At 37.0% G+C, this 24,063-nt stretch overlaps 4 protein-coding genes across 8 annotated transcripts in view; 2 read left to right on the top strand and 2 right to left on the bottom strand.

Annotated features, from left to right (window-relative positions):
- Window positions 1–458, bottom strand: part of LOC121953991 (structural maintenance of chromosomes 6) — a 33,891-nt gene extending 33,433 nt beyond the window's left edge. For all 3 annotated transcript variants that reach the window (XR_015778672.1, XR_015778671.1, XM_042501290.2), the window contains exon 1: window positions 359–458. The gene's annotated coding sequence lies outside the window, so the exon portion shown is untranslated. The remainder of the gene's footprint in view (window positions 1–358) is intronic.
- A 575-nt stretch (window positions 459–1,033) lies between these two features.
- Window positions 1,034–7,347, top strand: tdrd6b (tudor domain containing 6b). Its single transcript, XM_042501288.2, has 4 exons — window positions 1,034–1,157; window positions 2,963–6,879; window positions 6,980–7,038; window positions 7,199–7,347. Exons 2-3 carry the CDS (start codon window positions 2,988–2,990, stop codon window positions 7,009–7,011), a joined length of 3,924 nt encoding a protein of 1,307 aa, XP_042357222.2. The 5' UTR covers window positions 1,034–1,157; window positions 2,963–2,987; the 3' UTR covers window positions 7,012–7,038; window positions 7,199–7,347.
- A 1,276-nt stretch (window positions 7,348–8,623) lies between these two features.
- Window positions 8,624–12,519, top strand: ankrd66 (ankyrin repeat domain 66). Of its 2 annotated transcripts, none has more exons than XM_088087671.1 (3): window positions 8,624–8,774; window positions 11,229–11,457; window positions 11,646–12,519. In XM_088087671.1, exons 1-3 carry the CDS (start codon window positions 8,636–8,638, stop codon window positions 11,779–11,781), a joined length of 504 nt encoding a protein of 167 aa, XP_087943797.1. In that variant the 5' UTR covers window positions 8,624–8,635; the 3' UTR covers window positions 11,782–12,519. The 2 variants fall into 2 exon arrangements, with proteins under 2 accessions (XP_087943797.1, XP_087943796.1); XM_088087670.1 differs by having other exon boundaries at window positions 8,624–8,828.
- Window positions 12,229–23,715, bottom strand: adgrf3a (adhesion G protein-coupled receptor F3a). Of its 2 annotated transcripts, XM_042501292.2 has the most exons (18): window positions 23,586–23,715; window positions 22,621–22,675; window positions 22,376–22,388; window positions 22,129–22,257; window positions 21,875–22,027; window positions 21,659–21,765; window positions 21,451–21,509; window positions 21,243–21,367; window positions 20,414–20,632; window positions 18,277–18,519; window positions 18,026–18,178; window positions 16,485–16,599; window positions 16,123–16,201; window positions 15,663–15,839; window positions 13,321–14,649; window positions 13,194–13,235; window positions 12,450–12,485; window positions 12,229–12,366 (listed from the first exon to the last, which is right to left on the bottom strand). In XM_042501292.2, exons 2-18 carry the CDS (start codon window positions 22,666–22,668, stop codon window positions 12,310–12,312), a joined length of 3,084 nt encoding a protein of 1,027 aa, XP_042357226.2. In that variant the 5' UTR covers window positions 22,669–22,675; window positions 23,586–23,715; the 3' UTR covers window positions 12,229–12,309. The 2 variants fall into 2 exon arrangements, with proteins under 2 accessions (XP_042357226.2, XP_042357225.2); XM_042501291.2 differs by lacking the exon at window positions 23,586–23,715 and having other exon boundaries at window positions 22,621–23,578.
- Window positions 23,716–24,063: the final 348 nt, after the last annotated feature.

Below are 24,063 nucleotides of genomic sequence, written 5' to 3'. Positions count from 1 at the left end.
ATTGTGTTTCCAGATGTTCTCTAACTGAGCAAACTGAGATAAAGACATGTTAGACTCTGATAAACCTATTTCAAAAGGTTCTGCGTGTGGGAATAGATATGATATTGCTCTAAATAACTATTCTCAGTCAATTCATTTCCGACATATCTTGTATTTTATGTTATCTGGACGTGTTGTGTTTTCCCTCAACTGTGCAGCACTCAAGAAACACTGTAGTCTGTGACGACGTTTTGGCAAGACCACACAACAAAGCACAGGCACGAGACAGCAACAGGTGAATTTCAAACACTTCAAACGTCAGGTAAACTTTAGCTTTCTTTGGATCAGAACAAATATGACAAGCTTGTTATTCTCCTACCATTGTGCGATTGTGAGCAGCCTGCAAAAAAATGACACGGGGAGCGAGCACAGTGTTATTTTAAGACTTCCTGGTCAGAGTGTTGCAAACTGAACTGTAGCGCTGACAGTTGTGGGTGTGCTTCATTTCCATACACCGAACCGAGAGCGTGCTGCGTGATTGGCTCTGCGGGGCTACCTGTGCGCGCGTCTAGGATTAAAATCGGACGTGTTTTTTGTTTGTTTGTTTTTTTAATGAAATCATCACGATGTAGATTTTAATCGTGCAGCATTTGGAGTTTTTAAACACACCCAGAGTTTTTTTTAATATTTTGCATGTATTTTTTGACGTATTATTATTATTATTATTATTCATTACCCATATAATGCATAAAGGACACAATGTTATTTACAAACAATGAAAAAGACATAATATAAAGTTTTTAAATCATAATGTTACACAATCCGTTCGGGGTTTTGCCTTATAATTCATATATTAGCGTTATTCTTACCATTGTTGCTTAATTCCATCCCTTGTTTTTGGTAACCTGTTCCCTGACTTGTTTTGTATATTTATCTTGCGTTAAATTTAAAAAACCTATATCTAATTTTTAATGTAGAATAATAATAATATTAATAATCATTTGTTTTATTTTAAAACAATTGGCTACAGTAGGTGGCGGCACACACCTTTAACATTTGTTTGTAGTCTGCCACTGAAACCAAAAAAGAAGAAGAGGCCTTTATAACCCCATTTGAGTGCCCGCCTCTTCTACCTACTGCTAAATTCCAATGATGATGAGATGCCTGCACCAAAAACGGTGAGGAAAATCGACTTGTATATAATAATGTCCGCAATATGGTGTGAGTGTCAGAGCCGAATGCTTAACATAAAGATATTTATCTATAACACACTTTGAAAAGCCACGTAAAGTGTGTGTGGATCGTGGGATGTTATGTTTTTTATTGTTATTTTTATTGCCAGTGATTTTGCATGAGGAGCTGGAAGTGAATGATGAAAAGCTCGAAAGGAATCACGGAAACCTGCCGCCCTACGTTTAGGAGAATTTGTGTAAATTCAAGCGCAAAATAACTTATATTATCATTAATAAGCATGCTAAACACGGACAATGATGTTTTCCTGATTAGTTGCATTATTTCAGGAATGCCCGATAACCTTTGATTAAGACTAGAGGGAAGATGAGCGTCTTTTAGGGCCAAAGACATTTCTTTTTATTCATTTTTGTGATTTAAATAAATAAACACATCTGTTAACAGCCATTTTCCCAGTTTCATAACTTCGTATCCTTACCCCAACATTAAGAATTAGCATAGAAATAAAACAGCTTTTGGCCATCAGAGGGATTACAGACCTGTGACCAAAGACCACAGCCTCAGTGGACAGAGTAGATTTTCATTGGATGGATTTTGTGAATGTGTTTAATTTGGTTGACTCCAAAATTAATAACAATTAATTTGGTGTTCATTTTTTTATTTTTATATCTTGCATGGTGAAACTTATATATAATTTAATTTTCATCAGAGAAATCAATGAAATGGTGACAAATAGGCCTCCTTTGTGTGTGTATGTGTGTGCGTTTATGTGTGTATATATACATATATAATATATATATATATATATACACACACACACAAAGAAGGCCTATTTGTCAGCTTTCCTAACACCCCTTAAAAGAAGGCCTTATTAACCCCACATGAAGCCCTGGCGACCCACAGGTTTGGAACCAGCGCTCTACAATTAAAATACAAACTTTTCATGATTACCAGACCTTGCAATGATATTTGTGAATATGAATGAAACTAATTTTTACAATGGAAGTTACTGACAAAAAAAAAAGATTTTTACAAATATTTATTTAAAAATGGAAAAAGTGCTAAAATTCCTTACAAATAAGTGTGTCCAAAAGTCTTACTGAAAAAAGTAAACTATAAACTCCACCAAATCTACTCCTGACATTTCTAAAATATACTGGATAAATTGAAGTGACAATATTTAAGTAAAATAAAGGTCTCTAATCTTTCATTTGCCAACTATTAAATTAATTGCCAACTAATTTGGCAGTCTATTAATCTGTGTAGGTCATTTTTCAACAAAAGATGTCATAAATTCTCTTATTCCAGCTCCTTAAATATGAATATTTTCAGTCTTTTTTAATCCTCCTTGACAAAATTGTTTTGGGGGTTGTGGACATTTGAGCAAGTCATCTTAGGTTTTGGATAACTGATCAACATTTTTCACCATTTTTTGATAGCTCAAACTGGGAGGTCATCAATTTGTTAAAGTTTAAATAAAAAACAAACAAATGTTTTTTAATACCTCCATGCTGTCTTGCCAATAGCACACTGTTGCACACTCATTATTACTATCAATAAGAAAGTCAGTTATTACTAGCAAAAGTATATCAAAACATCAGTTTACCTGGTCCCCAATGACTTTAAAGCATGAAAACAGTTCAGTGGAGGCATGCAAAAAAAAAAATCTTCATGATTTCAAGGTGAAATATGTTGGGTAGTTTATATATAAATGGTCATTTTGCAAGTGAATTGTTCGTTAAAAATGCCTGTTTTTCTCCAATATTGACACATTTATTTTTTCTATTTGCAGCTGTATTTGACTTCTGACCTTCATAATGTGTTCAATTCCCGGCCTTCCAACGCCAGGATCGGAGGTGCCTTTCCTCATCACAAGGGTGAACCTAAACTACACTTATGGTCTTGTGGAATTATGGGTTAACCTGGATGATAGGAGGAAGCATGTTTACAAGAAGATGAGAGAGGAAATTCAGACACCTAAAAGGAAGTTTTATGGATCAGAGGGAAAACCAGGGGACCTCTGTCTGGTTTGTATTAGTGACACATGGCACAGAGCTCGGATTGTATCCATTCAAAGTGAAGCTTGCAATGTTTTTCTTATTGATCAGGGGCAGCCTCATAGCACCACAAGTGAAGCTTTAGCATGGGGCCAGAACGACAGTTTTCTCCTTCCTCCTGAAACTGAATCATGCATAGTTGCAAATATCCTCTCCCCTGAGAAAAACTGGCCTGAAAAAGCTACAAAGTTTTTGGTGTCTCTTCCTGGCAAGAAGTTTAAGGGACTGGTTCAACATGTGCTGATGCCAGACAGGACCATTGTTCTTGACATACCAGTTGTTTCCAAGCATATGTGCCAGCTTGGAGTTGCAAAGAAGATTCCAGTTGATGATTTTAAATGTCTTGTACAGAAATGTCTTGAGGCTGACAACATAACGCAGGAACAGAATCTGAATGAGAAGCAACTTGAGAAGCATGACCAGTACTTTTACCCAGAACTATTAACTGATACGTTTGTAACTGTTGACGTGACAGAGGCAACTAACCCATGTAACATATTTTGCAAGCTCCAGATTTTTTCCAAGGCACTGAAGGTTTTATCAGAACAGATGAAGAAACACTATGAAGGGAGCTCAGATTTAGGAGAGACACGACCTTTGACCTGCGGGGATGCATGTGCTGCTAAAGGGATGGATGGCAGATGGCATCGCTCCTTACTAAAGCAAACCATGACTAGCGATGGCGCTGCTGAAGTTCTGCATGTGGATGAAGGAAAAACGAAATTTGTCCCAATTAGAGACATCAGACCTCTCCATGAAAAATTTCTGAGAATGCCAGTTGTAACGTATCCTTGCACACTTGAAGGTGTAAAAGATAATGGCACAGGGTGGACTACAGACCAGACTGATTATTTGAAATCACTGCCCCTGAAGCACACAGTCATGGCAAAGTTTACCCACCACAACATACCTAAAGATGTCTATCATGTCATTCTCTATGCAGATGATGCTGTTTGCATAAACACATGTTTTATAGAGATGGCAGAGCTTTTTTCATCCCCCCAGACTGAACGAGATTCAAGAAATGCCCTGAATGAATCCAGTCCCTCGTCATTTCTCAGAGATGAATGTTTACAGAGCAAAGTCATCGTTAATACTCATGATTTAGCAGAGGAAAGTTTGTCTTGCAGCAAGAACCTAGAAGTGAATGGCAGGAGAGATGAACCCACCTCTGGAGTTGATGACAAAGAGAGTTCGGAACATCCAGACTCCCTTATGAAGAACAATGGGCATCTTTCAACAGGTTTCTCCTATGAGTCGCAAAATGCTTGTGAAGAAAGGAAATGCATTGAAAAAGTAGCATCACATGAAGAAGGTCTGCTGCTTCACGGGGTAGATACTGAAACATCATCTGACAGTGCATGCGAGCTTCTGACCCACAAACATGCACAGGCTGAAGCTCTCTTTCAAAGTCCTCCACAGGTCCAATCAGATGTATACAATTACTCCACACACAATATTGAGGTGAATGGAAAAGAAAAAGTGTGGATAACCAATTCAGAGAATGTCAACCAATTCTACTGCCAACTGGAAAGGAATTCTCAGTTATTTGACAAAGTAATGGAAAATGTTAATCAACTAATTAGCCAGCCACAGTGCACAGATAAACCAATTGGACTTAATAGCATTTGCCTTGCTAGGTACACTGATAACCAGTGGTACAGAGCTCAAATAGTAGAAATGTCTCCAGAACTTAAAGTTCACTTCGTTGACTATGGTAACACCTTAGCAGTGAGGGAATCAGACATTTACCCCTTACCCACTGAAGCAACTATGGCCAGAACTACTCCGGTGCTTGCTGTTCCACTTGGACTGTTCGAAGTCCCTGCAGAAGTGCCCCAGGAAGTCAATCAGTGGTTTGCAGATTGTGCTAGTGGCCTAAAGTTCACTATTTCAGTTGTAGCAAAAGAGGAAAATGGGAAACTAATTGTTGAACTGTTTGAGGGACCTCTGAATGTAAATGTCACAGTCAGAGAGAGGATATCAAAGATGATGCGACATGAGACAACTGGTCTCTTTCAGCAGACTGACCAGCAGCTCTTAGACAGCTCAGAAAATGCCACTGCACTAAATGAGGACTATTCAACACAAGGGCTTAAGAATGTATCATCATTAACAAAGATGACAGAAACAAATAAAGTCCACAGTGGCAATGGAACATATGCAAGAGACGAGATGAATTCACAATCTATAACTAATGCCTCTGTACGAGAGATTGAACAAGAAAAGACTGTAGGTGAAGGAGGAAAACCAGCTCCAGATGTCCTTCTTGTGGAGAGAGAAATAGAAGATGGCCACAGGGATTCAGAAATCAGACAACTTTCCCCTCCTTCTTGCCCAAAGGGAAATGTGAACATATTCAAGTGGCCAAACATCTCTCAAAACACAACAGAGGTATATGCCTCTTGTATTGTAGAACCCCATTTCTTCTGGTGTCAGTATGCCAACACAGAGGAGCTCATTGAAGTGACGAGGCTTGCCCAAGAAGCTGGACAGGCACAAGAGGACATGATTTTCTCAGAGACTCTTGGTCCTGGCAGACCATGCCTTGCTCTGTTTTCCGATGACAACCAGTGGTATCGAGCGCAAGTAATTCACAGAGTTCAAGATGCATTCAATGTCATGTTCATTGACTATGGGAACGAGTCTGAGGTTGACGTTAAGAATGTGAGATCACTGCCTCAGAGTCTGCTGGAGAAGGCTCCTCAGGCCTTTCTGTGCTGCCTGAATGGATTTGATGTGTCCAAAGGCTCCTGGGATGACAAAGTGTACAATGACTTCTACAGTCTTCTGATCAATAAACGATTAAAACTGACAATGTTCAACATGGACGACCATTCAGAGGCTGCAGTTCCTCAGTATGCAGTGGAAATTGAGTGCGAGGGAGTGGTTGTGAATACAGAAATGCAGAAATATTGGAGGTCAGTTGCCAAAGAGCATGTTTCGATAAAACACCCTCCAACAGAAACTTTAATCCAAGATGGTCAAACTGAGTCCAACATGCCACATCTCAATGTTTTCAAAGGAAATATGAATACTTGTAGGTACAAGTGGCCAAACTTTTCCCAAAACGCAACAGAGGCATACGCGTCTTGTATCGTGGAACCCCATTTCTTCTGGTGTCAGTACGCCAACAAAGAGGAGCTAAGCAAAGTATTAGAGCTTGCTCAAGAAGCAGGACAGGCACAAGAAGACATGATGTTCTCAGAGACTCTTGGTCCTGGCAGCCCATGCCTTGCTTTGTTTATCGATGATAACCAGTGGTATCGAGCACAAGTCATTCGCAAAGTTGAAGATGCATTCGATGTCATGTTTATTGACTATGGGAATGAGTCTAACATTGACATTAAGAATGTGAGATCACTGCCTCAAAGTCTGCTTGAGATGGCCCCTCAGGCCTTTTTGTGCTCTCTGAATGGATTTGATGTGTCCAAAGGCTCCTGGGATGACAAAATATATGAGGACTTCTACAATTTTTTGGTTGGTAAACGACTCAAAGTGACAGTGTTCAGCATGGACTACCATTCAGAGATTGCAGTTCCTCAGTATGCTGTGGAAGTTGAGTGCAACAGAGTGATTGTGAATACACACATGATGAAATACTGGAAAGGACTGGACACAGGCCATGCCTTGGCAGAAAGTTTGGGATCAGGTTAGTAGACTTGATGAAATAATTTTTTAAAGTTTTATGCTTTTTTAATGAATGTCATATTCACTAGCTTATTCATTGCTGTTTGATCTTATGTCTTCAGTGGACCAGGATTATGAGGAGTGTTCGGTTTAAAGTAATCAAACAGCCACAGAGTGAAAGGTAAGACTTGTTTTTCTCATCCCTTTTGTCCTCTGCAAGCATTTAATAAATGTCCAGAGGGTTCTGATAAAACTAACGAAAAAAGGATTGGTGAATTATTTATGTTTAGACATTTACGCACTTTTAAAATTTTAACATGTGATTTAATTTTTTTTTTCAGCTCTTGGCCAAGATGAATGCACATGGGGAAACCTGGTTGTGAAAGAACAATCTTTTGTAAACTGAATATAGATGTTTATCTTGTGAGAAATTTTACTAACTGAATGAAATATATCTTGTATTAATTTGTGAATAAACTTACAGTGCTTGCATGGATGAATAAGGGGCTTAATTTTTAGTGAATTATACACATGGACACATACACACACAGCCTATTCAAAAATTATACACGTATTTGAATAGGCTGTTTTGCATTCCATTGGCTATGCAAATCTTTACAAATGGCCAGGGAATAGCAGACATCTTGCTATTTAGTATAACTGTAATAACATTTACAGTCACACTGCCTATATAATTTAATGAATATGGTGACGTTTTTGATACTGGAGCTCAAATTCTGCTGTTCTGGTGTTGTCATCAAGAAATCTTTGCATTCACAATGGTACCAAACTTAAACACCCTTCCCCTTACATATAAAAAAGACTCTACAAAGAGGTTTTTAAAGTTGGGCAATTAAACATTTTTGCAATATTTCCATTACGGATAAATGCTACCAAATCTGTAGATACATCATTAATTCTATCATATTCTAAGGCTGTGGTTAACCATTTTAAAGGTGGACGGGAGTATGACTTGTCATTGCTAAACACTTGTTGGCAACACATAAAGGTATTCATAAATTCTGTTGAAGATTCTTCTAGATATGCACGAATATTTGTCTTCCCCAATGACCCATTTATCTGTTTAAGCAAGTAATCTTCATCACTGATTACAGGCACAAAGAGTCTTACTTGCACACAAAAACATTTGTTAGACAAGACATAGTTCATTTTGAGCTGTTAGAAAGACAAAACAGATTCATTATCATTGCAGTACTCCAGATATTGTATTACTTCACGATGTTAAGTCTGAATTGTATTATTCAGTCATAAGAAATGTTAGGAACATTAAAAACATTAATGACATTACATTAGCATTACATTCATTACATTACACCACTGACAGAACCACATATACTAACTTACTTACCTTTACACTTACCTCCAATGTTTGAATGAAACAAAAAAGTGTCTCGAATTTGGTTAAAATTATACTAAAAGGGTCCTTAAAAGTATTGAATTTAAGTGTCTAATACCTGTAGACAACCTAGCGATGAGGCAGGGTTTTTTTTACCGCCATGTTTGTTTTGCTAACGTTAGCTTAGCTAGACTTCTTTAGTCACAAACTTTAAATACTAACGTAATTCCTCCACCGCGTTATTAAATGACTTTTAAAAAGTATAGGCTCATTAAGTTGAACCTGTTGAGTGTCTCTGTCAGGTACCTGTAAGACAAACACCGTAGTTTCATAGTACATACAGGAGGTGGCAGCATTTAATGTTTATGAGCCCGGGCTCTCTTGTGTTGTACAACTGTTGCTAGGCAACCACAGTAACGAAATGACGGAGTTGCACCAGGCGGCGGCAGCGGGGGATTTTGATCGAGTTGAAGAGATTCTGAGGCGAAATGAATGTAATCCCAACCAAAGAGACATCGACTGGAGTTACAAGACACCTCTTCACTGGGCAGCAGCTAAAGGTAGTTACGTTTCAGGGGAAATTTACCGAGTCATTTCTCCTGGTACACCTGCAGGTAATAGTTTCGCTGTCGCCATTGCTTCCTGTAACGGTCGCGAGAGTAGATGTGCAAAATGCTCTGAAAGTTGACAGTTTTTATATTTAACTCTTTGGCATGCTAAGTTGGCCTTTTTTCCTCAGCCACGACTGTGCCCACATTTTCTGTGTTGCTGCATTAAACTTATAAAATTGCTAAAATCAAACAGTCTGTAGGAGGCTTGAAAGACTACAGATGTTTGGTTGATTTATCTGAAGAATGGTGATTCAAGTAAAATGCTTCCCCTCTTTCATTCTTTTGCTTTTAAATATTATAATTATTTCTACCACTGAAATAACACTATACCAAATAGCATAATTGATCCAGAAACACAAGATGCATTATCAGTTATGTCAGCATTTTCTTTTCAGAAATAAAACAACCTTACCAGTTTGTCCCCCAGGCATGTGGTTAACAAAATGAAAAAACCCTGCAAAGAAAATGATGAGGTGGTTAGTAGACAAGAAATAATTTTACTGGGCCAAAGGTTTACTCATTTGGGAACTTATCTAAGATTTACTGTAAGATTTATTGAAGTGGCAGTTTGTTTCTACGTCAAAATTCATTACATTATTACACACACACACACACACACACACATAATTTAATGAATATAAATGTGTGTGTGTAATAATTTAATATATTTTTCGTATAAGATAAATAAGGGTCTATGTATATCAGTGTACATAAAGTTGTGTAGCCTATATGCTATGATCAGGATTATGCATATTTAGATATAAGGTGTATATGTGTACACCAGTACATAAAGCCTATGACAAGCCTTGTCTTGCCTTACTTTGGTGGAGCTTTTGATAATGGTTCAATTTTTTATTAAATGGGCAGTATTAAATAAGTTTATTGGCTACTTCTTTCTACTCTTTTTAGCACATATAAAGTCTGCTGTATTTGTTGTATTTTGCATGTTTGGAATAAAGAAGTCAATCAAGACAGGAGATGACATGAAATTGCTGAAGGTTGTCAGTTTTAATGAGAATTTGCGACCTGGCTCCCGGCCTATTCCAAACAAAAATATATATGTCGTAATGTTTGTTTTTCTTTTGATTAAGGTACTTTATTATGTGTAATTTTGAAAATGACAATAAATGGTCTCAACAGACCCTTTTTATCTAACCCCTTGCAACCCGAGCAAACTGGTCTGTAATATAGTTATACATATACAAGTACAATGATAATACATACGGTTTTGATGGACATTTTCCCCTAGTTTTTGATCATTTTCCACCCCACCCCCCCTTTTATAAAACTAATTTACAGATCGTTTTCTTTGTCAACTTTAACTAATTTCTTGCAATTTGTGGGACATTTCTTGCCAAGTTGGTCATTGCCTTTATTTTCCTATGATTTAGAAAGAAATCAAACCAATTTACTTAGGTTAAAAGGATCAAATACTTTGTAAAAGGCATCTGAACACAGCACAAGAAAACTGATGTCAACCCAAGTTTCACAGAGTTACTCTGAGATGAATATTCCTTGAAAATAATCAATAAGAAGCGTTATAAGCTTATTGTATTGTTAGAAAGTCAAATCAGGACAATATTAGCCCTATAAAGTTTTCTGGTGACACTCAGATTCAACGTCCATTCCAATATTTAGATACAGATATTTTTTTTAAAAAAATCTTGTGTAAGAGCTATAAATCTTTATGATTTTTGGACCTGTAATCTTACATTTCATCTTTACTTTAAACACAGTTTAAACACAAATTATGTATTTTAACAATACAGTTAGTAGACTGAAACCTGCCTTGTGCTTCGTCCTTGCCACACGGCCATCCGATCCAACCCATGCTTGTGAAAAAAGGGCATTACTCTACTACAGTCCACTTTAGATGATGTGGGACACTGTGATTGGCTTCGAGACATCCAATCAAATAATTCTATCCATTCAGTTCAAGTTAGATGACCGTAATCAAGTTTTCTGATATTTTAGTTTTAAATACGCAACAGAGGCATTATCCAATTAAATATGTACTTACATACATTTCCAGAACAGAAAACTGAACTTAAAAAAAGCCCTAAATATGCATTATGGGTATTTCCTTTCCAGTAGTCTGAAAGAAGACACATTATGGAAGCAAAATAACCCCAAAATTAAAAAATGACCAGCTGATTGAAATTTATTTAAAAAATTAATTTAAAAAAGGTTTCACCAGAGGTTTCTTATAAACCTGTGTGCTGTTGTTGCATTACTGAATGTATGTGGGGTTTTCTTTTTCTTCTGTTGCTTCCATTTTCTTGGTATATGAATTTCCTTTGCACCAATAAATAAGAATTTGTTTTTAAAAGGCAGGATTTTTTTTTAAATCACCAGGTTCTTAAATGCAGGTGTCAGATCACACTGTGGGGCCTTTTTCCACAGGACATACAGAAACAGTCAGGATCCTCATCGAGCACGGGGCCAGGCCGTGTCTGAGGACGGAGCATGGATGGACCCCTGCCCACTCTGCTGCGGAGTCCGGCCGACTGGCCGTGCTGCGGCTGCTGCACTCCCTGCATGCCCCTATAGACAAAGAGGACTGCTGTGGAGACAAACCAGTGCGAATAGCCGAAATATACGGACACAAGGATTGCGTTCGATTCCTTAAAAAGTATGAAATGGAGCCCAGTTTTTACAACTCTTCTACCACTACTGTTATTTCATTCTTAACTCCTCTCACACTGTCACACTTTAATTAGATTTTTCTTCTACATACAGAGTTGTTCTTTCAAATAGACAGCCCAATAATCTTAAATGATTTAGTTAAATAAGTAATTACCCTGTTTTTATATGTTGTAGAGCAGAAATTGAGTGCCAGGCCTACCGCAAGATGGCAGCCCAGAAAGGGATTTCATTGGATGACACAGACGAGGAGTGGGCAGAACATGGAAAAGAAAATGAAGAAAACAGGATCTCTGGCAACATTCAGACGTAGGCTTATACTCACCTTTGCACAACAAAAGTGTGAACAAGAATTTACAGTGTTTCAGTGCTTTAATACGAATTAAAAATGTGTAATATGCAGTATTGTTAAAATCACATATCACATTATTATGTCATTTACTTTCACATTATAGTCTAAATAAATCTAAAGCGACAAACAAAAATACAGGTTGGAATTATTTATCTATCAAACAAACATTATGCATTGGACTTCTATCATAGGTAATTAATCAAAACATAACAAAGAAAAATGTGTAATATACAGTATTGTTAAAATAAAATATCACATTATTATGTCATTTAATTTCACATTATAGTCTAAATAAATCTTAAGCGACAAACAAAAATACAGGTTGGAAATATTTATCTATCGAACAAACATTATGCATTGGACTTCTATCATAGGTAATTAATCAAAACATAACAATATAAATGTAACTTAAGAAGCTATTATCTACAGTTTTATGTTTAAAACGCAGTGTGTTTTCTGTTGAAGAGTGTACTTATTTTGAGACAATTTTCACTTCTTCCTAAATGAATCTAGCTTTGTGGTGCTGTCAGTAGTTGATGCTGGAGCCTGGAGAGCAGAAGAGAAGGATGTGTAAAATTATTTGTCACTGTATTGATTTACATGAGTAAACCCAGTTGTTGCACATTTACCTTTTTCCCCAGACGATTCCGCAGTGCTTCACGGGTCTGTCAAAATTAGATTAAAACTTTTGTAAATGATGCTATACTACCTTGTTTCTGGTTTTTGCTGTAATTAAACATTTGACTTAAAAAAAAAACAAAACTTTTTTTAAAAGTTAACTTCTGACAGCGTGGTGGCACAACAGCACAATACGCCTGCCCTGAACAGGCTGTGTAAAGCTGGGCTGTCCCAGACGAACGATGACCAATGTGAAAGAAATGTGGCGATATCTTTGGTCGTGGTTCTAAAATGGTGGTCCTACATTGCGCAGTGAGAGAGGTTCGAAATAGCTGCTGTTACAGCCTACGTCTACAAACCAACCAGTAGAAATGCAGCATGAAATGACACTGCTAAATGCTAGTGGATGCTAATATATACATCAAGCTCTCACTGCAAAATTGGCATGCTAAGTTGGCCTTTTTTCCTCAGCCACAACTGTGCCCACATTTTCTGTGTTGCTGCATTAAACTTATATAATTGCTAAAATCACACAGTCTGTAGGAGGCTTGAAAGACTACAGATGTTTGGTTGATTTATCTGAAGAATGGTGATTCAAGTAAAATGCTTCCCCTCTTTCATTCTTTTGCTTTTAAATATTATAATTATTTCTACCACTGAAATAACACTGTACCAAATAGCATAATTGATCCAGAAACACAAGATGCATTATCATTTATGTCAGCATTTTCTTTTAAGAAATAAAACAACCTTACCAGTTTGTCCCCCAGGCATGTGGTTAACAAAATGAAAAAACCCTGCAAAGAAAATGATGAGGTGGTTAGTAGACAAGGAATAATTTTACTGGGCCAAAGGTTTACTTAAAGATCTTACCGACAATACCTGGAATGAGTTCAGCAAGGTAAAGACATAATTGACTACGAAGACCAGGATTCCAGCTGTGAGGTCAAGAAGCATCACGGCGAAGCCAAAAGCCCAAGTCACCCCAAAGATCGGAGTCAGAAGGATAACCGATCTCAAGACTGTTACAGCAGCTCTTCTGTCATATTCATTCAATTTTTCTGTATGAGCAGCATGGTCCAAAAGCTTGAAGATTACAACCGCCATGGAGAATACATTGAAGAGGACAATCACAGCAACTGGTACAACAAATGTATGGATGGACCCTTTCATAAATCCAGAATAAATCAGCCAACACGTGTCTTTAGAGAAATACTCGCCATCTGCTCCAGCCTTATAGGTAAGGAACGTGACAACAACTATCAGCAAAGGACACACATAGCCCGTTACTATGGAGAACTTCAGGTAGACTTTCTTGCTCAACTTATGGAACAAAAAAACTGACTGGTGAAGAAGCATGCTGCTCAGACAAAACATCCAAAAAAACATGGACAGGTAACAGAAATGCTTCAACAGGACAGAGACCTTACACCACAATTCCGAAATATTGGGTCCAGAGGACGCTATAAAAAAGGAGTCTGCAACTAGCAAACAAAGAGAGATGTTTACATGGGCAGTATGGCGTAGATATAAATTATCTGTTTTAACTACAGCGTTCCAGACGGCCAGCTCTACCCCGAGGCTGATAATGAGAGAAACGATTGATACAGACAGTCCAATGTAGGTCACCTCCTCTATCCAGGGGATCGTCAACGGATACCTCGACATTAGGATGGCAAATGAGGACAAATGTTCGCAAATGCAAAGACCCTCATTAGAAGGACCCATCCATTTGCATCCATCTTCAGACCAGTCATGGGTGTTGTTGTTCCAGGCGACACACTTTATGATGACATCGCGATTCCTCGGTTTGAGCAACTTAAAGTTGATATTAATCGTAACTGAATCCAATTGTTTTTCAGCAGTTGTTGACACAACAATGCTGTTAGGCTCGTAGGCCGTATCATTTCTGGATAAATACTTCCCTAGCTCTTTAAACCCAGCTGTTTTCACAGTGCCATGGTCGGGACTATCAAGACTGACGCTAACATCAAACACTGTGTTTTTACATTCTGAGCTCTGTTTGCAGTTGAATGAGTCTACCTCAATGTTTTTCTTTTTAGGGGCATTTGTTAAGTTTGACATTTCAATCAAGGTCTCGACAGAATTCAGGAATGTCTCAGCCACTGAAGTATTGTCTTCATCAGTCTTTAATATCCATGAGTCGTTAAGAGACCTATCCAACAAATTGCTGGATGACTGCAAAAAGTCCTGAAAAAACAAACAAAGAAGCTTGTTTTAATTGCAGTTGGGTCAAATACAACATGTTAGCTCAAAGTCAAGCAAAATCTTTCCTCCTGGTGATGGAAAATACATCTATTTGACTTGCACTATGTGAACACAGTATTGGGCCACACCTCTTAATCACTGAATTCAGGTGTTTCATTCAGTCCCATTGCCACAGGTGTATAAAATAACCACCTAGTCATGCAGTGGAAGCTGTTATAGCTGCAAAGGGGGGACCAACTTCATATTAACACCTATAAATTTAGAATGGGATGTCATAAAAGCCCAATACATAAGTCCATATAGTGTATTTTTCACTGGATATTGACACAAAGTAGTCATAATTGACAGCCCTAAATTGTAACCCTTAAGATTTCAGTCCTGGTTAATCTGAAGACACCCGTGGTTACCATAGTAACAAATGAATCACCCAGCATCTTCAAAAGATGGGGAAAAAAGCTAAACAAAGTTGTTGCCATCTGCAGTTCCTTAAATTGCCACCTGAGGCTCGATAAGCGAGTTGATCCCCATAGATTAAAAAGAACTTTAACCTTTCATGACATCTCTATGGGAGATGAATTTTTATATAACTCTTCTATTTTTATTAAAGGAATATTTTGCTGCAAAATGACCATTTGTCTATCAATTACACCCTGCGGGTCATGAAAAAAGGTGATTTGAGGTAAATGGAGACCATTTTTAACAACCCCAAAACTATATCAAAACTCTCACACAACTGGTACAGTATGATCCAGTTGTATCCTTCCTAAACACATGCATTTTCTATAAAACATTATGATTTAAATCGTGTCAATACAAACAATAGCATGCACATTTAGGGTGTGAGTGTTTTATATTGAAACATTTTAGTTCCATGTTAGTTTGAATTCATGAAAATCATAAGGGTTGCTGCTTTAAATGAAAACTGAAAGTTTTTTGCCTCTATTTCGGTTGAAAAGGAATAATTGGAATCAGTAAACAAACACTGTAAAACTTACATTCCTTGTCGAAACATTTATGCTTATTTGCTTTTGACTCATACTGGAGAGTACTTGAACAGATGCATTAATATTTGAGAAACTGTTGATGTTGTGTGGTTCAGCTGTGACGTTGTCAAGGAGGACAAACACTTTTGCAGCATTTTCATTTAGTGAGCCAAGTCCGGTGTCTGCAGTCTGTAACAACAGCAATGATTAATGGGCGTCAAAATGTAAAAGTTTTCTGCTGCTAAATATTTTATTTCAAAAACTGCTGTAAAGGCATGAAAAGTAATTGATAATCCTCTCTATATTATTATGTAGTACTCAGTAGACAGTAGATAACAGTAGATAAAAGCTTTCACACAGTAGGCTATTTTATAATTTTTTATATTCAGCTTCTAAGTTTGGTATGACTCACATTCCTATCACATACTGGAGATCTTGTTTTATAACCATCAGTTATCTAAGTTAGGCTTACCTGTGCTTTCTGCAGCACTTGGTCCAATCTCTGGTTCACACACCGTGAAATCTTGGGTTTCCAATCCCCCACTGTAGAGCTGAAATGATTGAGCAGTTGTATAAGTAATTGAATAAGTCACATTTAAGCAAAAAATAAATAAATTAAAAAATCTTAAACTCATTGGTTCCAGATCCTCACATCATAAGTTATCTCATTCTTCTGTGATAGGAAATTAAATACAGTACTGAACAAGCAATTCTTATATGCATTTTTCACAATTTTCTCACAATATATAGACAAAACACTTCATGTATTAAGTGTGTGTGGGGGGGATCAGCAGATTATTTGCTAATAAAAATGATAATTAGTTGTAGCATTACCCGTTGTCGCAGAGCCTTTGTTCTTTTCCAGCCGAGTCCTTGCATTTCAACACTGCAGTGAATCCAGCTTTGGTTTCTTTCCAATCACCGTCAGCCTCACAGAACCGATCATTTTCTGTTTTGAAGAAGAAAAATTAAAGCTAGATTCATTATTCATATATCTAACAGTATTACTTATTTTATACTGTGTTCTATTTCTTATATCACTATAATACTGTATTACTACCAGCCTATATTGTTGTTTTTGCCGGCTGCTACAATGTTACAACTTCCAGCGTTATCTTTACTGTGTGTGTGTGTGTGTGTGTGTGTGTGTGTGTGTGTGTGTGTGTGAGACTTCATGGCAAAATATGGTGCCACTTAGTGTAGCTGGAAAAACCACAGAAGTGGTTTTAAGTATCTTACATTGTGTTCATGTTATTGTCTGTCTGTAGACGGATTTACAGATTTTATCAATGCATTAGCATGACGGCTGTGCAGGATGCAGTCACCAAACTATACATGTGTAGTTTAGATCAATGCAAACAGTTCAAAGATGGGTGCGCACTGAAGAAAGTGGCCAAAAGTAAAGTGGGTGGAAGTGGGGAAAGGGCTACTGAATATCATGCTAGTCTCTTCTATCTCTATTTTACATATTTCATTGTTTTGTCATGGTATAGCGTGTGTATAGTACATATAGGTAGGTAATGTAGTTTATCAAGAGCGAAGCATTGTTGTGGGATTTTCAGCTAAAAATAATATAGGTAGGGTTGGGTACCCAAAGTCTGTGCCAACATGGCACCGGTTCCTATATGACTGATACCTGCCAGATCAAATGATAACACAAATTTCGGTGCCTCATTTTGTTGTTTGACTGTTTGAGTAGAGAGAGAGAGAGAAAATGGCCATTCATTTAGAGGGCATGCTTTCTTTAGAATTTATTATTTTTGTTTACAGTTATTAGCAGTTTTTTTCCTTGAAGATTTTTTGTGATTGCTAAAATCTTTGTGCATTTTTTTTTCTGTTGAAATATTTTGGTGATTTTTTTTCCCCCTCTTGAAATCTTTGGTGATTTTTCAATTATTTCTGTGATTTTATTTCTTTTAAGAATTTTGGTGATTTTTCTTTCTTTATAATTTTATTTATTAGATGAATTATTAAATGCTTTGAATTTATCCAAATCAATAGTTTTAAGTATACTTTAAACTGTTCAGTATGCTGAAATACTTTCATGTTTAAATCTGCATTTGCAATTTAAAAAAAGATGTCGTTTATTGTCATTAACAGTTTTATTTTTTTTGTAAGTATTAGCTTAGGCACCAGTATTGTTTTAAAAGTACAGTTGAAGCACCAGTATTGGAATAAACCCAAACAATACCCAACCCTATGGACACTATATTTTTCATTACATTGCGGGATTATTTGAAGGTAATAAATAGTGCATGAAATTAAGAAACTGGGAAACCTAGTAAAAATGTAAAATAATGCATTGTAAAATATGGATGTAACATCAGACCCAGTCACGGTTTTAAGACAATTTTTTATCAAATACTTAAACATACCGTATATGATATTGATATCAGTTGATGCAGTTCTGCTTTCATTGCACCTGTTTGTAAAAGTGCAATTTACTTGTGGTATTTTCGTTCGTTCGTTACATTTGAGGATTGTATAAACTGCATGAACTTCAGTTTTTCCATTTTTCTCAGAAGGACCTGCAAGGATCACATTCACACATCATGCATTTTCAGTTTGCACAAGGATTCGTTGAAATGAATAGGAAAAGAAACAGAACACAGGATAATGTACTCACTAGCAGGTTGTATCTCTCCCAAGACGTTTTTTTTGTTCCATGACACAATATAATTTTCATGGCTGCGCTCTATCTCACACTGGACTCTTATATTCAGTAAATCTGAACTTTTAGTGCAGCGTGGAAATGGTGGATCAGTGGTGATTTCAATGCTTGGCAGGAGGGATATGTCCAATACAGCGCTGGCTTGATGAGTTATGGTGTAAAAATCTGACATCTGATGATAGGCACATGTGTAATTCCCTGAGAAAAACATTAAGACAAGTTATTAGAAGGTGTTATCACCCATTAAAGGTCCAGTGTGGAAGATTCAGTGCCATCTAGTGGTTGAAACTTCTCCTGAGCGCCAGGAGTGTGGGATGACCAGAGGGTCGATGCAAAAAGGCAAAGTGCATATGGCCCCATCTAGAGCCAGTGTTTAGTTTTTTTTAAACATTATGACTACTGTAGAACAACAAGATGGACTCCATGAAAGAGAACCTGCTCTGTATCATAGATTGTATGTAAAGATGGACGACATGATAGCTCCATGGATGTATTAAGAATCTGGATACAGCCATGGAGGCTGGGCCTCGTTCATTCCTATGAGAGCTGCATGAAGTTAAAAAAGGGTATAAAATACCCAGACATACTAGCCCATAAGGCATGTGCACTGAAGACTTACTGCGGCTGAGCACAGCCGAGTGAAAAAATAATTTATTGATTTACAAATGTCTCTTTCCCAATGCAAGTCAATGGGGAAACTCTTTCTGGGCCTGTGGGCATCACATGACCGACCCGGACGATGTAATTCCAATTTTGGCCACTATATAAAATTTGCATCAGAGCCTGGCGCACTTCCTGGGTACTTGGACAGCTCCCCAAAACTGAAGCTTAAACTTCTTGATCGCCTCCTGGTGGCCTCAAAGTACATGCCAAATAAGTTTTCCCAAAGATGGTTTCTGTCGTTTAAGGTAGTTCCCATCACCCTGATGTTTACTCAAGTGTTTGTTTTCATGATAAGTTTGATTTTAATGAGTTATTCAATTCTTCAAAAAGGGGATTTGTTGGACAGGTGTTTTGGTGGGAACGCCCCTGCACAGACTCTGGCTCCGAATGACATCACTAGTGCAAGATGGCTGCGGCTGCATGCCAGATATTTTGGCTTCACTTAAACATAGCAGGGTAAGTGGGGACACCTCGTCCATCTTTATATAGATCTACAGTCTTTGCTCAGTAAGTGGATTTAAACAGCTCGCTTTAATGTAACAAAAGAACAATGATTTTTAATTTCAGGTGGTTATCTAATGAAAACCATTATGAATATTATGCCAATAGATGCCCCTAAATACTCTGCGCTGGATCTTTAGGTTGATGTGGAAAACTTGGTAGCAAATTACTTTTCACATCCATCAAATACTGAGCAACATTAGCATCGTGTTTCTATCCACCTCACGAATGAGGGAAATATCTGGTTGTTTAGCTGCAAAGTCCTTCTCTATGTTCACCAACTACTTACTACCTTTGTTTAATAATACCACACCTTAAAATACTCTGTTACACATAAAATGTATAATTTTCTTTATTCCACACGTTCTTTTGTTCTCGTCAAAATATGTGGTCTATTTTCCCTACAGTTTTCCCTCTGAGACTGGAGCAAATTGGCGTCATTTCTTTTCAAAAACATTGTAAGAAAGCAATGAGCAATTAAAAAAGAAGTGACCAAGAAACTAGCAAAAAAAATGTACTTGGAAATTAGTATGAAACAAAAAACAAGAAAAGGAAAAAAAGACCATTTAAAAAACAAGGTGTTATGCGGAAAGGGTACCTAAAATTTTAAATGACTTCATAACATTGTCTTTAATATGTATATATAATAACTAAAAATGTAGTTTCTCCCTTGTTTTTTTTTTAAATTATCCCTAGACATTTTAAAAATTATTTTATAAATCTTCTTATTTCTTGCAATTTGTGGAACACTTCTAAGCAAGTCGCTGTTTACAGCACAAGAAAAACAATATTGCTCCAGATTTCAAAGGGTTACATACAGTACTTGAGCAGATTCACTTACTGACTTTCCTCCTCCGATTACTCATTTACACACTCACTGTGTGTCGGGACCAATATGTAAAATGTACAGCAGCTGAAACAACCATACCTGCCCAGCGTTGTGATAGGTTCTCCAGTGTCACAGTGGTCTCACGGGTTGTAGATTGCACCTTTGACTCTGTGCCATTAAATATCTCAAATGTTTCACCAACAACATTCTTCAGCTTCCACACTGGTGCAGTTTTCAGGTCCTCCTCTAATGTGCATATCAGCGTGGACTTTTTGTTGTAACACACAGGGTTTTTCGGCATTTTTAAATCCACAACACCTGTGGAACATAAGAGCTGAATCAGTGCAGAATCCAAACTTCATCCAGAAGGTGTGATGTGTGTCTGTCAGTGAGTCTGTACCTTAACTTTAACTTTATTATGCAATCCGGTCAACAGAAACAATATTGGCATTGTGTGCAGTGTTACAGTTACTTTTCAAATGTTATAGGTGCCTCAGCTTGGAAAAGATTCGACTCGCAGTTAGAGGCTCGGAGAAGAAATTCTATAAACTCTGGGAGCCCTTTTTGACATGCCTTCACATCCAATCAGCATAGGCTAAAAGCTACTTAAGCTCTGTCCTTGACTTGATAATAGCTCCTGTGTAAGTTACTATAATTTTTAACTTTCTATTTGTAGACACTGTGCCTTACATCTATCTCTGAGAACCGGGGATCAAATGTAATGCTTTAAATTACTTTGCAGTCATTAAAATAGTTGAAATTGACAGGGTAACTAGTAATCTGTAACCTATTGGGTTTCTTTTCTTTTCAATAATCGTTTTATTAAGCTTTTCTGTGATAGAAAATAGAAAATGTTAAAGAAAAACCAAAACCAAGAATACAAAGAATCCTAATGGGTGCACCCCACCCCACTGTTACATATAATTACCTTTAGTCTCCAAATTAAGAGTTGCTGATAAACTGGCATTCAGATGTTCGGATTTTTCAATCAAATCTTGTGGATTGACTTCGCCAGCAATGATGAATTCGAAATGTGCGATGATGCTTCCAGCCCTTCAGTAAAAAAATAATACTGATTTCAGTCACAAACTGAAAACAGGAAAATGACAGATTTGGGGTTTCTTTTTAATACTTACTTGTATTTAGTAATTCTTAAGGTGTCAAATCCCTTCAAAGTGCTGTACACTTTTTTCAACTGCAAGAAAAAAAAATCATTCATATAATTTTGAACACATTGGTTTACCATTTGTGAATGAAAAAACTTAAATGAATTACAGTATCCTTGATCTAATACAGATAATTAACAATGTAATGTGCTGATATTTCAGAAATTTTAGTTTTTACCTCCTGTAACAATTTTCCGTTACAGTCCTTGAATTCCTCACTGTCTTTATCTCCCAGACATGAATGATACTTTAGGTCTTGCAAACGAATTATTCCTTTGATAGCAACTGTGGGTTCAAAAAAAGACTCTTGTATGCTTATGACACAAACGTACACATACATATGCACATGCAAAAAGTAAAAGGTTTAAAATAAATAAATAATAACACCAAATACCTGTCTTGCTTGAAACACACATGTGAGCTGAGTTACTGGCAAAGGTGCATGTTTCGTTGCCACAACATTTCTGATCAGATTGACAAAGTTTATCACTCCATGTGAAGTTAGACTTGCAGTGACACTTTGAGCCATCCGAGACGTTTTCACAGACTGATTAGAGAGAAAAAAAATTAAACTCAGGGATCAATCTTTTTTTACTAATTAAAATTAATCACAGTGCTCAGTGATTGAAATATTAGAAAAATGTTTACCTGTTGTTATTTCAAGGCTGTCAACGTTCAGGCTGGTATCACTCACAAAAGGTTTCAGTATCTCGGTTACATTTTGGATTGCATTTTCCTCTATCGTCAGTTTGACATAATACATTTGTGTTGAATTTCCTGAAACATGCAAAAAACAAACAGACATCAACTTAAATAAGGTACATTTTGAAATATCACATACAATTTGTCTTTAAGATCAATTTTATGCTCATTTTGAAACTCATAATCATTTTACCTGTTTTGACAGCCTGCAAAATCCAGAAGACAAACATTCAATTTAATGCAATTCAGTGTTACAATTTTGTATTTTAAAGGGACAATTAGCCCTACAATCAAAAACACATATTGTATCTCTTACTTGTAGTGCTACGTATCAGTCTTGATTGAGAAAGAGCACCACAGGTTAAAGGAAACACATGTATTTTTGATTTAGGGTTGAACTGTCCCTCTAAGATGTGATGGGTTATGATAAGGGCTCACCTGACAGATGTTAAGTCCCACGAAATAAAGAAATATGAAGACCCACATCCTGTTCCTGCAAATGATCCATAACATAACAAGACATCTGTATTGGCCACAGTCAGGGAGCTCACTGACTGATGATGTAACGTAGGCCTATATACTGTATACACCGCTAGCAATTTTTGGTTCTAAAAACATTGTGAGAGCGGTACAATATAACTGATGCAATGTTATAGTAACGTTTTAAGCGGCAAGTTTTCTTTTTGTTTCCAGAACATTCTTCGTAAAGGGAAACATTCTCTATGAACATCAATAAATGTTAAAAAAACATTTTTTTTGATTAACATATTACATTACATTGTCATAAAAACAGGTCGGTAATCACGTTTCTCAGTAACACGCCTTTGTTATCAGGAAACATTGTGGGAATGTTTCATAAAAAGACCATCTATGATCTGTCACCTCTGAAAATCACCAAAACAACCTCAGAATGATGCAGTTAAAACGTTATGTCGGAGTCGGCATTTAACAGAAACATTACTTGGAATGACGAACATCCTTAAATTGTTCTCTGAACATCAGATTAAAATATTTTCTTTAAAACATTATTGTAACTTGAAGGTAACGTTAGCCAGTGTTGTAGGAATGTTCCCTTAGGTACTCTTATTCTACGTTAAGACTAAGTAATGACAAATCTACCCCTTATTGATATGTGCAGGTGTGTGTGTCTGTAAACAAAACAGTTGACACTTTAAAAACCTGAGTAAACTGTCTTCTAAAAACATTGAAAGAAGGCATTTAGCAACGAGAGAGGAAATGACCCAAAAATTAGCAAACAAAGTAGTGAAAAGTACTTTAAACCTGCTGAGACAGAGATTTATGCCATTAGATGTTTCAGTGTCACAGCTATGGCACATAATTCATGTGCTTTCCAGGCACATGTGACATGTATATCGATAATCAATATAGCAGGAAAAGCTCACCTGTTTTCCTCAGTGTGTAACCGTGAACCCTTACAGCAGCATCTCACAATGTCAGAGGAACCCGTCTGTGTTCCCAAATGACAGCAGCACACTGACAGAGGTGTTTTTTCAGCAGCTTAACAGGAAGTGAAAAGCACAAAGATGATTCAGTTTCCAGTTAGTTACAGTGTCCAGTGTCTACAGTGTTCGTCAGTAGCTGTTTACTGCAGATAGACATGCAAAGTAAAAAGGGCCATTCTGTCGGTCTAATTTGACTTTCAAAGTCTACAGAGACTATATGGTGCTGGGTAAAAAAAAATAATTCAGACACAATTTTCCTGGACAAGTGTGTCATGTTACATGCTATCCCAACTGCTGCCTCCAGGACGTTAACATTTGTGGATTTTAATATAAACATCTCAATGAATATTGGAGGTATTTTGATGAAATGTGTGCAAATATTCATGGTTCCCTGAGGATGTATCCTTTTGACTTTAGT

This window comes from Plectropomus leopardus, chromosome 14 (assembly GCF_026936395.1).
Source record: "Plectropomus leopardus strain MGB_pleo_1.0 chromosome 14, ASM2693639v1, whole genome shotgun sequence".
NCBI classification, from domain to species: domain Eukaryota; kingdom Metazoa; phylum Chordata; class Actinopteri; order Perciformes; family Serranidae; genus Plectropomus; species Plectropomus leopardus.
The sequence above is the reverse complement of the archived record's forward strand: the minus strand, read 5'-3'. Positions and strand labels throughout refer to the sequence as shown.

Coding starts and splice junctions, on each gene's coding strand:
- tdrd6b (XM_042501288.2), top strand. CDS start 2,988: ATGTGTTCAATTCCCGGCCTTCCAACGCCAGGATCGGAGGTGCCTTTC. Junction 6,880..6,979: donor GGCAGAAAGTTTGGGATCAG/GTTAGTAGACTT, acceptor TTATGTCTTCAG/TGGACCAGGATTATGAGGAG.
- ankrd66 (XM_088087670.1), top strand. CDS start 8,636: ATGACGGAGTTGCACCAGGCGGCGGCAGCGGGGGATTTTGATCGAGTT. Junction 8,829..11,228: donor TTCTCCTGGTACACCTGCAG/GTAATAGTTTCG, acceptor CTTTTTCCACAG/GACATACAGAAACAGTCAGG. Junction 11,458..11,645: donor TGCGTTCGATTCCTTAAAAA/GTATGAAATGGA, acceptor TATATGTTGTAG/AGCAGAAATTGAGTGCCAGG.
- adgrf3a (XM_042501291.2), bottom strand. CDS start 22,695: ATGTTATGGATCATTTGCAGGAACAGGATGTGGGTCTTCATATTTCTT. Junction 20,633..21,242: donor TCTTAATTTGGAGACTAAAG/GTAATTATATGT, acceptor TATGTTCCACAG/GTGTTGTGGATTTAAAAATG. Junction 18,179..18,276: donor GGGAGAGATACAACCTGCTA/GTGAGTACATTA, acceptor TGATCCTTGCAG/GTCCTTCTGAGAAAAATGGA.